The 16,418-nt window shown below is 26.6% G+C and overlaps 1 protein-coding gene across 1 annotated transcript in view; it reads left to right on the forward strand.

The window, feature by feature from the left end:
* The window catches only part of LOC107442286 (collagen alpha-1(IV) chain), an 80,590-nt gene that overhangs the window by 17,207 nt on the left and 46,965 nt on the right, over window positions 1–16,418 (forward strand). Inside the window, exon 2 of the mRNA XM_071177543.1 lies at window positions 13,702–13,758. Coding sequence (XP_071033644.1) covers window positions 13,702–13,758 — 57 coding nt within the window. The remainder of the gene's footprint in view (window positions 1–13,701; window positions 13,759–16,418) is intronic.

Raw genomic sequence — 16,418 nt, forward strand, 5'->3', positions numbered from 1 at the left:
TGATAAAATCATAAAAATCTAATATTAAGTTTTTTGCACAAGTATTCTTTTATATTTGATCTCAGTATAATCGACACGTAAATTAGCATGTGGTTGTAAGAATCCATTTATTATCTAACTAATTTATTATGATTAATAAACACATCCGCTTCTCTTACTAACGAAACTAAAAAATTATACATTTCCAGCTATACTGAAATATTGTAGTTGATTTAAAATTTATACAAGATTTAAAGTTTTAAAATTTGACTTCAAAAAATTAATAACAAAATTTAATTATACTTACACAATTTAAACATGTTATACATCTTAAATTCCATATTCTTTATTAAAAACCCATTTTACTTCTTTTAAGTTCTATGACTTTAAGAAGTCAGCTCCATTTATCGTCTGCATTTGTTTTGCTTAAAATTAAAACACGAATCAGCATATAATCGTTATTTAAAGAAGGTGATAAAATATTTTTGATAAAATTTTCATAATTAATTTTTAAGGTAACAAAAAATAATTTTTAAGTTTTATATATCAGTTCTCATTTTAAGCAAACGGTTTTTAGAATTTCCTTTCTGAGTTTAAATTTTTTGTCGTAAATATATATGAAATATAATCGTTTGAAATATATATTAAACGATTTTTCAAAATTTTCCCAACTTACTATACATTGATGAAGAATAATTTGTCTCCCAAAAAGTATCTCATATATGTAAGTTAAAAGTGAAAAATTTTGTAAGTATTGTTTTTTTTTTCCAATTTTTTTCTCATTTTAAAATTGATTTATTTTTAATTCGATAAGGCATATTGACCTCATCAGGACCATGATTGCATGTGGTCGCGAGAACCTCCCTTCATGGTCCAGTGTATCTTATAAAATGACCCTTTCTGACTTTCTTCTAAAGCTAAGTAAGAAAATACTTCCACAGATATGATCTTCATACTCTCGTCTTATATTTCGTTTTAGTACATATGCATATTCTTTAGTATATATACTATCGCAGTATGCAAACCTGGGATACTTTTTATGTTGGCCTGGGGGGAAGTACTTTTTCTTATTCTGCCGGATTCTTAAAAGAAGTAAAATGGATTTTTGAGGAAGAATACGGAATTTAAGATTTATAACTTGTTTAAATTGTGTAAGTAAAAATTATTTATTTGTCGTAAAGGAATTCAAATACTTTCTAGCTTACGATTTATTTTGTAGTAGTAGTATATATGTTGTTCAAAATCAGAAACGCAATTTTTACATATTTCTTATAAAAAAATATGAAAGCCTACTTTTATTGTATTTTAAGCCTTACTCAAAAATACAAACGTAAGCAATTGAAAAAAATGTAAAAGATAAGAAAGGGCCATTAAGATCTCTTCATATTTGGATTTTGCCATAATTTTTATTGCTACAGGGATTTCTGCTAAAGCAAGTACCATTTATAATTGTAAAGAATTCATAATATATGCTTAGTAAACAAACGTATCTTTTTAAAAAGTTCGTATGTATTAAATTTGAAACATTTTAGATGTATGCATTGCAATTACCAATTTTCATACTATATAACTTTTGACTATAAAATATTTGCGAACTTACAAATATTAAGAGTTTTTTTTTAAAATCAAGTTAGCGCTTTTATTACAACTTTTATAACGCTAATGCAAAACTTAAAAAATCCTTAAAATTATTAGATGTTAGCAAATTCAATTTGTTATTCTAATTTAATTCTATAACTATACAATCAAATACTATTTCATAAAGGTAACTATAATTTACATCGAAGAAAATTGATTGATCAATTTAGATGCAATTGAACTAAATAACCATTTTAAACAAAATAAATTTCTTATGAGTAAGAGAATATGTAGACATTGTTTAATAAAATACAAGATTTGAATTTTCAAAATTTGATTTTAAAAAACGAATAATGTACGCCTACACAATTTAAACAAGTTATATATCTTAAATTCCATATTCTTTCCTAAAAACCCATTTTACTTCTTTTAATTTATATGCCTCTGAAAAGTCAACTCGATATACCGTCTGCATTTACTTCGCTTAACATTAAAACACGAATTTGCATATTATTTCTATTTAAAAAAGGTGATAATAGTTTCTTGATAAAATTTTTATAATTAATTATTTAAAGTTCTTAAAATAATTAATGTTAATTTAGCAATTGTGCAATAATTATGTAAATTTAGCTAGTATCTTGCATTTGGTTGATAAATTATATAGTTGAATAAGTTCGAAAATTGGCTATTTACAGTGGATTTCTAAAAAAGATAACCTGCTTTTGGGCTTATTCATTTAATTTAGTTTAACTAATTTTCTAAATGTTTTTTTTCCATCGTTTATTTGTTTCAAATTTTGATCTATAATATTTATAGTTTTTTTAAATCTAAATTAACGATTTATTAATTAATTTAATTATTTGATTATCAAGAAGCATGACATAACGAAATAATCCAGTTGATATCATGATCATCTTGAAAACACCCGTACTAGTAGGAAAATGATCTTTTTCAGCTCTTGGTTACATGAATTCTGATTGCTCGGATCTAATTTTTAACAATTTTAAATTTTAACTGGATTTTTTTCTTCTTACAAATTTTGTGGTTTAGTAGAATTTCTTTACTTTAATAAATATTAACTCCTAGAACTCATGTCTGCTTGTGTCATTTTTAATTAATTGATTTCAATGAAAGGGGGGGGATAGGAGGCATGAATTTCATTCTTGGAATGACTTTTGTTTCTGAAGATGTTCCGAGAACGAGCAAAAAGTCACGTAAAAAGCATCTGATATCAAAAGAATCATAAAAATACGACAGGCAGAAGTGAGATAATTTTTTTCTTCTTTTCATTCCAATGTCATTTCTGCCACTCTTTCTTTTTATTTTAATGAAAGTTTTTTTTTTTTATGTATATTTCATCTTTGAAAATTAACGTTAGTGACGTAACTATTTTTATGTGAAAATGGTTGCAGAATTTTAAGAAGGATCAAAATTGTCATTTGAGAAGTATTGAAATTGACAGTAAATAAACTTTAAATTTCGAAATTAGTATTTTTACTTACTTTCTTAAAACAGTTTTCTTTGTCTTCACTATTCAAGCTTCGCCATTTTGGATCTACGTGATTTTGGAGTGTAGTTTCTAATTGCATTAATTATTTTGATTTCTTTTCTTATTAAACAATGCCTAAGTTATTTTTATCTTTGATTTTGTTGTTATTAGTTTGAATGTGGGGAAGCAGTGAAAAAGCGTGCATATTAAAAGAGTACACAAATTAAAGTAAATGCACAAATTTAGGATTTACCACTGCAAATACGTTTCTGAAAGTGAGTAGAATAATAAGTATTTGGAAAAATGTTTCCTTAGTTCACTTTTACAAACGCTACAACAGTTAAATAAATTTAAAATATTTACATTTTCTGAAGGAAAAAATTTATTTTTTTAGATAAAAGAAAAAACTCAAGAATATAAGCCGGATAATTCATGGGTTATAATGCAATAGATGGAACTTTCTAACAAAGTTTTTAATAACATAGCTTAATCCCATTTAGCCTGCTTAGCTTTGAATAAGAAGCAAACACATTCCAAAGATAATTTACAAATTTAAGCAGTTTAAAGGAATTAAATAGAAAAATAAATGATAAATAACGCAGACATTTTTCTTGATTTCAGCACTTTATCGAAATAAATAGCTAAAACAAAAATATCAAGACAGACGCATAACTGGTTTGAATATTTCGTAGTAGATAGATCCGGCCCTAAAATCCAGCCCTTCTCTCAATTATCATTTAAATTAGTCTCGTATCGTAGTATATTGACCTCACCCTCGAAATTTCATTCTACATAACATATTGTTTTTGGTGAATTAGAATTTAATCACTGTTTCTGTCATTGCCATCCCAAGAGATTACAGTCTGAAAACAATTGTTCTTGTACAGTAGCGTTTAAAGCCTGAAAAGAAATCTTCACGCATCCTAAATTATCGTTCAATCGTGTTTTCACGCTTATTTTCTTGCTGGTTTTAATACAAACTAAATTGCTGTTTTGACAGTATCCGTTAATCTTGAAAGGTAATAGCCTTTTTTATGAACTAAAAAAATATTATTGATACCAGTCACTTTCTGATAATTTTAGCGTATCGTTAACGCCAGACCAATTTCATGCTTTTCAAAGTTCAAATATTATTTTGCTTGCCGCAGATCGCAATGCTAGAAGAATTTATAAATACAGAAATATTAATTTAATTTCTACGCTAGAAAAAAAATTGTGAAAAGCTGCCACAATTTTTTGGTGTTTAGGTAAACTAAAAGTTTTTGCAGTGCATGTAGTCACATTTTTTTTTATTCACTTTTTCACTGTTAGAGTTTTATTTATTTATTTATTCGTTTCTTGATACTTTGTTTACGTACAGTACACATTTTCAATCACATTAGAATTAATTTATGACTCGATTGTAAAAACATTTGGTTTAAAAAACAAACACATTTATATTAATATATTCGTCCTAATTCTTTCAAACATTTGTTATCCAGAGAATTTTATGTAATCTTTTACACAATAAATACAGTTTCGTACTTATAAATGTATTTAGCTTAAATCAACACCAAGACACACACTTAAACACTAAAATTTTTTAAAGTGTATTAACTTTAGTAATTCTAATCATAGTAAAATCGTATAACTTAATATAATCACTTTTTAATTAAACAAATACAATATTCCAGTTTCCAACGTGTAATAAAGCAAATAATGCTTAAAGAATTTCATAGATACCTCTATAATAAAAACGTTAAAAAAAAACACTGTTTTATTATAAAAATTAAATGTAAGTGAATGAATCAACAAACTTTAGCTTACTAAGTAAGAGTAAAGTGCAAATTATTTCAGAAATTATTATTATTATTGTTAAAATTATAGTTATTGTCTAAATGTGACATGTAATTACTTACTGCATTTTAAGCGACCAATATTCGTTAGGTATTGCCATTACATTATTGAAATTAGCTTTTTGGGTGTTGTCACAAAAGATTGAATGAGCATAATTTATCTCTCAGAAAGAGTAACTTTTTTTTCTCTCTCTCAATTCTCCAAAATAATAAAAAATCCAAAATGGTGTAGGTTTTAGAGTTATAATATATAGCCTACTTCATACTGTAAAAACGCTATCTCAGCATTCTAGAATTTCTATTAAAAAAGAAATTAAAAAACCTTTTGAAAATGATTTTACACCGAGAAAAAAAAATTATAATCAAAACTACCTGAATATGGTTAAATTTACTGCGTTTCTGGATACATGCGAACTCCAAGAAGCTTGGTAAATTTTACCGAAGCGTTTTGATTATGATTTTGGTGAAATTAACGATGAAGTATGGTTCTATGATACGTGAAAAAATTTAGGAAATGTGGTAAAATTTGATAATTTTATCACGATGTTTTAGAGCAATGCATAAAAACCATTTATTCTGTAAAATTTACTTTTCAGTTTTGTTATTTTTTCTAAATGTGTGGTAATATGAACTATCATTTTGAAAATTCGAATTTACGGTAAAACGCTGCCATATGAACCAAATGAATGGTTTAAATAAGTATATTTTATCTTTATTAACCAGAATTATGTTTTTTTTAATTCTTTTAAACGGCTTTTTTTAATTCATTGCTCAACTGTACGGTAATTTTACCAAAATTTTTCTCTTTGTATAATTTAAATAAGTCATTAATTGTGCTTTTTATTTGATGTTTCGATATTTATATAATATTTATCTATTATTATTTTTTGTTGGACGATATGAATACGAAGGATTTTTTTCAGATAAATGAAAGTGTATTCATCCTACCATGTTTTTATGGAGTTTCAATTTGTTAAGTTAAGCACTCTTAAAAAAGATAAACTTTATTATAATTTTGATAAATAATACCAGCATTAAAAAAAAACCTGTATCAAAACAAAGTTGTTAACTTAATGCCGCCTACAGCATTCCTTAATTAAGCATCGTAGAGAATTTTAAAAAAAAGCAATTTCTATGGTAGATTTAGCTTAAATGAATGTTCCGGCAATTTTTCGCTCTCACACTTGTTTGTCAACAACATCCGCTAAGAATCACACTTCAAATTATAGTAAACAAACCACTAGTAAGCAGAATTTTGCGAAATCACTTTTTTCTTCTCTTTTTTACACACTTCTGAAAATAAAGCTCTTTAAAAAAATTAAAAAAAGTAGAATTGTGTCATTTTAAAATAATTGCTAACGTTGAATGATGGTTATGGGAGGGTTAATTGAAATTTTTTATTTGCTATCTTAGAGCCTTTTACTTGTTTTGATAAGCGTGACCAAGATTTAGTTATCCAGCTTATTTCATCAGTTGCATCATATTTCCGGTAAATAAATATTAATTTCATTTTCTGTCTTCGATTTTAATGCTCCAGTTATTAGAGTTCAAACAAACAAGTTAAATAACTATATGAATTCAACCATTCTTTGTTCAGTTATTTAAAAAAAGGAAAATCTAAACTATATATTTTTAAATCTTACATATTACTAAAATTTTACATATTTTTATGTAATGCCAAATTGTATTTCATTAAAATGAAATGAAATTAAAAATATTTAATAAATAATATAGTTATCTTTTAATAATAATACATGTATATTTGTTTAGTTAATAAGAAAAAAGGAGTTAAAGTTCAAATTCATTAATAAAGCCGAAGAACTTCATATAATATCAAAATTTACTTCGATAATATAATATGAAATAAATTAAATAATTGGATAATATATTTTTAGGAAAAAGAGTTTAATTCACGTTCACAAATAATATCGAAATCTCATATTTTGATTTAGTACCAAATTTTATAGTGTTAAAATATAAAAAGAAACTATCTCTTTACAAAACTTATTTTTTTAATGTTAATTACATCTTTGTTCATGTGTTAAAAAACTGTCGAATTAATTTTCACGAAATTAAATGGAGAATTAAATTGAGAATCATAATCAGACAATTATAAAGGCCTTAAAATGTGAAATTCTGAAGACCTGGGTTTTATTCCCGACGAAAGCTGCTTCAGATTGTGTATCTGCTAGTCCGAGAAGTAAAGGCAGTAGGTGCGCAATAGTTGCCCAATTGCCACCCTCACGTCATTGGTTGTGAAATTGTTGAACTTTCAACTCTATGACCCCCTTGAACAAAAACGTGCTATTGAGGTAGTGCTTCACTTTACCAAATTAAATTTCGGTAAAATAATAGGAAGTAAACAATATACAAAATTCCTTTTCCAATATTAATTATGTTTTTGTTAAGTTATTGAAATAAGAAATTTAATTTTCTCCTACAAAGAGTATAATGCTGCAATATTTTTATGTAATTACCAAATTAAATTTCGAAAATATAATATAAAGTAAATTACCTCTTCGAAAAATTTTTTTTTCTATGTTAACTAAGTTTTTTATTAGTTGTAAAAAAATCAGGATACTTTCTAATCTACTTTCTCCAACACAGAAATGACATAAATTTATGTAGTCTTAAATTTCTATTTTAATTTATAACCGTCGTTGAACATCCGACCATAGTCTTGAGTTTAAGACTACCAATGTTCAACTCCGTAGCCTTCTAATTTTGAATCTAATAACTATATAAACTATATAAAGAAACGTGATAGTGGAAATAAAATTGTTTCATGTTTAGAAAAAAGGAAGGACTTTTTAAATTTCTTTTTTTCGATTACGAATATGGTCAACAAATTTATTCATTACGTAACAAGTTATGCTAATAAAAGAATAAAAAGAAAGCGAGAATATATACTTTATTGGTCTGCATTTTAACCTTGAATTATAGGCGTGATTTTCAAACTCTATTTAAAGTTATGATATTACTTAATAAAACTAACAACAGGAAGTGCACACAATGGTTTAAAAAAATAATTTTATGAAACAATTGCTTAACAACTTTGATGCAAAATGTGTCCCTTTAGCAATCATCACCCACCAGTGCTACGAATGACAGTAATAAATATTTACAACTTTCAAAAAATAATTTTCTAGTGAAATAATGAATACGTAGCTCTAATGATGTAAATGAAGTTATTCAATTATTAAACATAAATTATTATTATCCGGTGTAATATTATAATGTTTGAATATTATATATATATANTAGTAGTTGTTAAAAAATATACAAGGTTAGCTGTTATTTTTGTTTTGCTTGTTAAAAGAACATAAATGAAAAAAAAAATTTGAAAAAATAATTAAATGATTGATTTAATACACAGGCTAATACCAAGGAAACGTAAATTTTGGTGTTAGTGAGCTATAAATTTCTAAAAGTTTGGTAAATAACGCTAGACAGTATTATTTGGTCAAAAAAAAAGTTCAGTCTTGAAATTTTTTTCGAGTGGCACCCCTTCTCACTTACTGTCAATTCTTCTTCAATTTGAAAAGATGTAGCTTCACCTGTTAATATCCTAGAGATTTTCTTCACTGTTTGGAAGCCAGTGTAATAATAAAAAATGATAAAAAAAATAAGAAGAATTGGAAAAAACTAACAAAAAATTTAAAAAATGTTTTAAAATGCAAAATAAGCCAACAAATTTAATGAAAAATGTCCTATAAATCTAAAAAAAATGCTCTAAAGGACAAAAAATGTCCAAAAATGCAAAAAATGCAAAAAAATGCAAATGTCATCAAAATGCGGGCTTAGTAATAAAATATTTACAACTTTCAAAAAATAATTTTCTAGTGAAATAATGAATACATAGCTCTAATGATGTAAAATGAAGCACTAGATTTGCACAATGGGCTATTGGCGACGGTCTGGGAAACATCCCTGAGGATGATCCGAAGACATACCATCACAATTTTGATCCTCTGCAGAGGGGATGGCACCCCCTCTTAGATAGCCCGGCGACCTTCACGCGAAGTCGAGCACTTTACGGTAGGACAGTTTAACGAGGCCAATACCACACACCCTCGGTTCCTACGCAGACTGATCCAAGTGGTCACCCATCCGCGCACTGACCGCAGCCAGTGATGCTTGACTTCGGTGATTTACTGGGAACCGCGTCTTAGCGATCAGTCCACTGCGGGACGAATGTTCTAATTGAATTATCAGGACACATTTACTTAAATTCAAAAAAGAACTATCAAGTTTAAAAAAAATTAAAGTTAATGAATTTAAAATGAAGTTTAAAAAAGTAAAATGACAGAATAAATTTACGAAATTAAAGTTCTATATTAAACTGAATGGACAGTATTGAGTAATTGGAATATAGTAAGTTTATTATTTATTTTTCAAAATAAAGTTTTAAGTGTCAACGCATTGTCACCGCCATTGTTATTACTAAAATGTTAACCAATGTGTTAGATATTAATTAACCAATATTAACAAGCGTTTAATAGCATAGAGAACAGTGAAACACATTGAACGCCAGCATACTACTACAATTATCGATTTAAAAAAAAGACATTTAACATTTTTGATTTATATTAATTCTTATAAATATAGTTTGTTAACTTGTCAGCTTGAACATTTCTTTGTTTCTAATTAAAAATAAAAATGTCGGAAACAAGTACTCAAACCTGCATTTGCATGTGCAACAATAAATAAAATTTTAAATAAATATGTTTCTTGGTTTGCGTTGCCTAAAACTACAGTTTTTTAAGACACTTTACGTTATAAATTATGTGTGGTTTCATGCAGGATTAGTTGGCCTTAAGAGCACCCCATCAAAAAATAAAATTTTTTTCAAAAATGTCCTCTCGTTTTTTTTGTTTCTGTCTCTTGTAAACGACGCCGTAAACCCCGCCTTCCGATTGGCCCGATTATCAAGACGTCATAAGAACATTTTAGTGTGAAACAAACTGCAGCATATAATTTTTGTGCTTCTAGGCCTATATTCAATCCTTATCTTTAACTGTATCTTCAGACTTTGTTTTTGTTTTGTCATGCCGCAGACGTTTTTGAGCTCTAAAATTCGAATCTTCAAAAATAGAAAAGCTAAATCTTATTAAAACAATCCATTTCTACTGCCGGAAAACACTGTTGTTACTGTGTTAAAATGGGCGAAATAAATGAGTGGAAAATTTCAACCCGTCAAGGTAAAGGACTTGTGAGTGAAAAAAATACTGAAATCTGTATCACCGAATTTCGAGATAAATATTTAGTTATTATCTCAGATTGTGGTAAAATGGGTACTATGGTTCAAGTTGATTATCGAACGTCCGATTTACCCTCTCCTGAAAATGTGACTTACGATGCTAAAGTAATATTTGGTCGTGATGAACCTGAAATCCAAGCAGTAGCTTTGACTTTAGCGGAGACATATTTTCACAAAACTGTACTGTTTGGCTTATCTCTAAAAGAAATCAATCAAAATACTGTTAAAGAATTAAAAAATCTTGTTTCAAGTACACTTTCATGAACTTACTGATATCGAAGTTGAAGATAACGATTAATGTTTATATATGCATTCTTTGGAAAATCAAATATTTTTTAAAAAACTTCTTGAATGGTGTTATCGTTTAATTTGTCTTACTTTATGTATTGTAAAAACTTAATAAATAATTGTTGAATTTTATATGAATTGTTTTTTTAATGTTATCTTATTTACCTACATTTGTCTTAGCTATAAGTGTTTCCATGTTATATTAAACTGTATGAATCGCATTTATGATTTAAATATAGAATTTAAGGGAAAAGCTAATCACTCTTTAGTATTTTTTATCTTTGCAAGACTTTGGACAAAGCATATGATCCTAATTATTGGCATTTATAAATAATATTTATTTTATTAATAATATTTATTTTTTATATCTATTTATTCTGAGGCTTTATTACACATCTAATTATCTTACTAGTGTTTAATTCAAAAAAAATAAATGTGAAGTTTTAAATCTTGTTTAGTCCCGCAGTGGACTGATTGTTAAGACACTGTTCTCAGCAGATCACTGATGTCAAGCATCACTGGCTGCAGTCAGTGTGCGGGTGGGTGACCACTTGGATCAGTCTGCCTAGAGACCGAGGGTGTGCGGTATTGGTCCTCGTTAAACTGCTCTACCATATAGTGCTCGACTTAACGTGCAGGTCGTCGGGCTACGGAAGCGGGGGTGCCATCCCATCTGCAGAGGATCAAAATTGTGATGGCATGTCTTCGGAATCATCCTCAGGAATGTTTCCCAGACCGTCGCCGATAGCCCATTGTGCAGCTCTAGTGCGAAGTTAGATGAACTACAACTACTAAAAATTTGTTTAAACTTTAATAAACTAAAAGAATCCTTTATTTCTATGTCTTATTGCTATGTATTTTTTATTTTCAATAAACAATAGCATTAGTAAACTAAAATAATTTGACAATAAGTGTAAATAGAAAATTATTTTATCAAGTTTGTTTTCTTAAAAGTTAAATGTGTAGACATTTTGTGTTTTTAAACATTGCATTTTTTCCAAGACAAATTAGAATAATAATTTGATTTCATTTTTTTATGTCATCTTTATAAATTATATTTTTAATTATGTATAGGTGTACAGTATGCTGAAACTGACTAACCACCCTGAATAACTTTTGATGTAATGATCGAATCTTTACAACATTCTAAGACTCAATCTTAATGCCTCAAAGGGTCACCTATGCTAAATCATAAGTGCAGATCATATTTTTAGTTACGAAATAAGACATAAAAGTGTACTTTCTCTCAATAAACATATCTCTTTTTCGACGGATTCAGATTTCTGATCTTCAAAATATGATCCAAAGTATTCCCCAAGGTTTGGTGCACTCCAAAGTTTGGAACCCTTAATGTTAAATTTACTATTTGCTTATTCCGCTATGTCTCAAAAGCTTTTTAAGAGAATTGAAAAATTTTTGCACACAATTATAAAATTCGTTTATCCAAAGATGATTCCATGCAAAAAATAACTTAATTTTTATTTAATAATAGTCTAAAAAATTTTTAATTGTATGATATAAATTTTTTTGCATCATCTTAAGGAATATAATTTTACATGGCAAAATGCAAAATTTCAGTAAAATTGGTGAAATAGTTCCTTAGAAATCAAATTTTAAAGAATCTGACTTATTGAGAAAAAAAATTTTTAAATAATTTTTCATATCAGTTTTTTTCATAAATTGCATTATTAATGAATCGCATTCAATTAAATGTTTTTGAAGTTATTAAATCTTTATAAGATTTTTCTACAAAACTTTATTTATTCACTTAATTATAAATTTATATAATTTTTATAAAATTAATAGTTATTACAAATGTAGCAGAATGGTCAAAAGTAATTCACTGTTTATATATATATTTTTTGCTTCAATCGAGTAAAAGAATTAATATTAATATACTGATAAATATCTTATTAAGTTTATAAAATTAGTAGCTTTTAAACTCTTAAAATATGACATTTTTATAGACAGAAATAAGTAAAAAGCATCCTTATATTCAGACGAAATTGTGGTAGTAAATTTAAATAGAAATGAAATGGCATGAAGAATGAACCTTGAGTTCAGTTTACTGGACAGCAAATCAGTTATAAGGTTTAAAAAGAGAATATTGTTTTTAACTATTTGATTTTTAATTCTATACTACATTCTAAAATATTATATACATTTAAGTTAAAGCTTTTTTTTTCTTCATGTATGTGTGCAGCTCTCTTTCCCTAATTTATTTCTATCAAATTATGTAACAAAAAAAAAGAAGAGAATATTTATATTTGTCTTGGTTTTTCTTTTTTCAAGGAATAATAAATTGGCATGAAATGATATATTTCTAAGAAGTTTTGCTTTTCTTATAATTTGAATGATGAGGTGATAACCACAAATTCAAATGTGTTGAATTAAGACATTCTTTGTGTCAAATTTCATTCAAATTACAATTAAATTACCTTAACTTTATACTTTTTAAATTGTTTTTCTTAAATTTCCTTTTTTTCATTAGATTAGCAATCAATCTAATAATGTGAAGTCTTTTATTCTTTGAAATAAAAGTGAAGAATAACATTTAATAATTTTTGCATGATAAAAAAATACTGTTTTTATAGTACATATATACATACTTAAATTTTATCATAGCCCTACAATATGTGCAACTGCTTTAATTATTTTCTGTACACTTAACTTTAAGGGGAAATTTGTGCAGGATTTTTTCTCCGTCACCTATATTTTTATCCAATAAAATAAAATTAAGAAACCTGCTTTTTCAGCATGTTTTGCAAACAGTTAAGTAAAACAGATGAAAACTTTCTAGATACTTGTGTGATATATGTGGTGATAGTTGTGACATCTTAATAGTTATGTGTTCCTTAATATGAAAAAATTCCCTTCCCAATCCTCTTTCAGATATTAGATCTGGAACTCAGTTAAAACAATAATTTGGCTGTTTTTTAGCTGATTTTTTTCCTTGTCCGTTATGAATACGTGATGGATCAAAAAATTTCCAACATTTGTCAAAAGGAACTTTATAAGTTAAGGGGTTTAAGTTTGAAATTTATGATATGTATCCACCTACATTCTTTTTCTTTTGTGTATACCAGCTTATACATTACTGTAATGCTAGTATACACAATATATTTCACCAAATAAGTTAATACGGGAAGTAAGAAATGAAGTGAGTATTAACTCATTAGAAAGAAACTCTTTAGCAATATAACTGTTTTTATTATTAAACATGTTACTGAATGTGTTTATTTTTTAATTTTTAAATTCTTATTTTTATTTAGGCTTGTAAAGGATGTGTTCAGCAACCTTGTATATGTACTGGAGAGAAAGGTCTTCCTGTAAGTTACTTATATCTTCCTGTTATGTTTTACTATTAACCAATATTTTTAATAAAATAGTTTTCGTTTCATGTATGTCTTAGAAATTTCTAAAAATGTTAAAGGCCGTGACTTTATAATATCTATCTTATTGACAAACTTGTATACAAGTATTTTAATGCTCAATTTATATCGTCTATCACTTAGCTTTTTATCAATTATTTTTTGTTAAGAAGTTTGATTTATGTTATATGAATAGTTCTTTTTTCTACTATTATTTTTTTTGGAGGGTAAAATTCATTTCTATGATAACTTTATTTTTTGTAAATTCGTAATATGGAGTCAGTTTATATTTTAAAGAAAATTTTATTTATTTGAAGCATAAATGAAAATGATATACATAAATGAAATAAAAATGCACAATGAGCAATAAAATAAATGCAGGACTTAACTTTTAATCGATTGATTTGATTTCCACATAACAAGACTTATCTTTGTGGTTTTTGGAATTGTCCTCAAATCTGCTAATTAATAGGTGCAAACTGTGGTGATTTAGACAATGGAGCGTTTGTCTCCCTAGTGGTTGAATAAAAATATTGGGATATGATTTGCAACATACTCAGGGAGACAGAAAATACTCAGTTTAATGTTTCTCCAGAACACAGTTTTTTNCTCGCGCCTCTTCCAAAATTTATAGTGTTTTATTTGTTTATGTTTTAGATACAGTAACTTTTTCAAAATATTTTTGGAAAGTTAAGTTAGAATATTAATAAAAATTTTTCGTGATGATTTTTTCTGTGACTCAGAAAAAAAATTCTTTTAATTTTTTTCGTTACAAGCACATATTTAAGGAGTGCTAGTTCATTTATTGTTGCAGATCATGAGTGTGCAGGTTGAAATTCAGATAAAGGTCAAGAAATGTATTGACACAGGAATGAATAATATGGCTGTGAAGAAATCAGGCTTGTATTTACAACTGCCTAAAACACAAACTTAACATCAGTGTGATTGAGGGGAACTGCCTAAATACAATGCTGAAAAAAAGTATAAAGCCGAGCAAAAAGTCGCTAAATATGAAACACCACTGTTATGGCTGAATATACAAATTTATTTTCTACTTGCAAAGGTAGAGCCTAACTACTATGCATAACAAGTTTGTTTTTAATCCAAATATTATTTAAATCATTGCAAAATGGACATAATCATTGTAAAAACAAGTTGGAAAAAAGTATAAAGTTAATACTAATTGCAAGAAATGTATTGACACAGGAACTGTATGGACAAGAACTGTATTGACACAGGAACTGTATTGACATAGGAATGAATAATATGGCTATGGATTAATATTAAATAACCTATTTATAAATAAAAATGTGCTAAGTTACAATTTTATCAATCAGTTAATTTTTTAATAATTGAAAATAAAAGTACAGAAACATAATTGAATAAAAATTGAGAATAAAAACAATTGAAAATAAAAATCTTAAAAAACACTCGACATTCATTTTATTCATTATAGTATGTTAAATCAATTTTCATTTTAATACTTCTTTTTCTCAAAGCATGTGATTACAAAAAAGTAGTTTTTTTTTTATATTTTTCAGTTTTGTATGAATAAGGACGAAATTTAAGACTATTCTTTTGATTGATGCTGAACTACATAGACTAGAATGTAGAGTCACTAAAACTATTGTAACATAATAAAATAATATAATTCATAGATTTATTTATTCTAATAACTGTACTAAATGTTGATAGTAATTAATTTAAACCCTTGAATTGATTGATTGAAAGGATTATTAATTTATTTAAACAAACATTTATATTCTTTATAAATTATAATTAGTTTACTTATCAGGAAATATTTTATTCATAATCCAAAATATTAGCCTTTTATTTCCTGAGTACAATAACTTTTTTTCAAAATGTTTTTGAAAGTAAAGTTTATGTAAGAAAAAAATTTATTTAATTTTGCACAATATGTGAATAAACGAGCTTATATGTTAAAAATAATAGAAATCAAAGTGTATTGAAATAATAATAATTTATTAAATTAAATGTAAGGTCTCTCTCATAAACTAAAGGAATTCAAACTAATAAATACACAAATTAACATATAATGTTTTTAAAACAAGGAAAAATTTTCAAATTGACACACTTTCTAAACAATAAAAATTTTGTACGAATTTGTTTAAACCTAAAATTTACTCATGACTGCCTGAATTTTCTTCCAAGCCTCATTCTTGCAAACATATAATGCTACCCTGCATATAACAACAAATATTGAGAATAAAAAATAAGTTGTGATCTGACAATTAGTGGTGACCACTTTAGTATTACTTAATCTGAAAAAATCAGCCTAATTTTGGCATAAAAGAATTAAAATTAATGTTTAGATAGATAATAATCAATCAATAGCTTTTCCACAGAACCCCAGGGTACTGTGGAAAAATTCAGTTTTCATGGAAACACCATTTGAAACCACTGCCCTAAAGTATTATGTGGCAAGTAATATAATTGGATCGGCCTATTTTGAAATTGTTGATCTATTGAATGTTACTGACTTACTTCATGTGATTATTAGTAATAGTATTTTTTTCATTTTTACTAAAATTTTGTTGGCATCATATTGTCTCTTATAATATATATATATATATATATATATATATATATATATTAAA

This window comes from Parasteatoda tepidariorum, chromosome 2, assembly GCF_043381705.1.
Source record: "Parasteatoda tepidariorum isolate YZ-2023 chromosome 2, CAS_Ptep_4.0, whole genome shotgun sequence".
In the NCBI taxonomy this organism is placed as follows: Eukaryota; Metazoa; Arthropoda; class Arachnida; order Araneae; family Theridiidae; genus Parasteatoda; species Parasteatoda tepidariorum.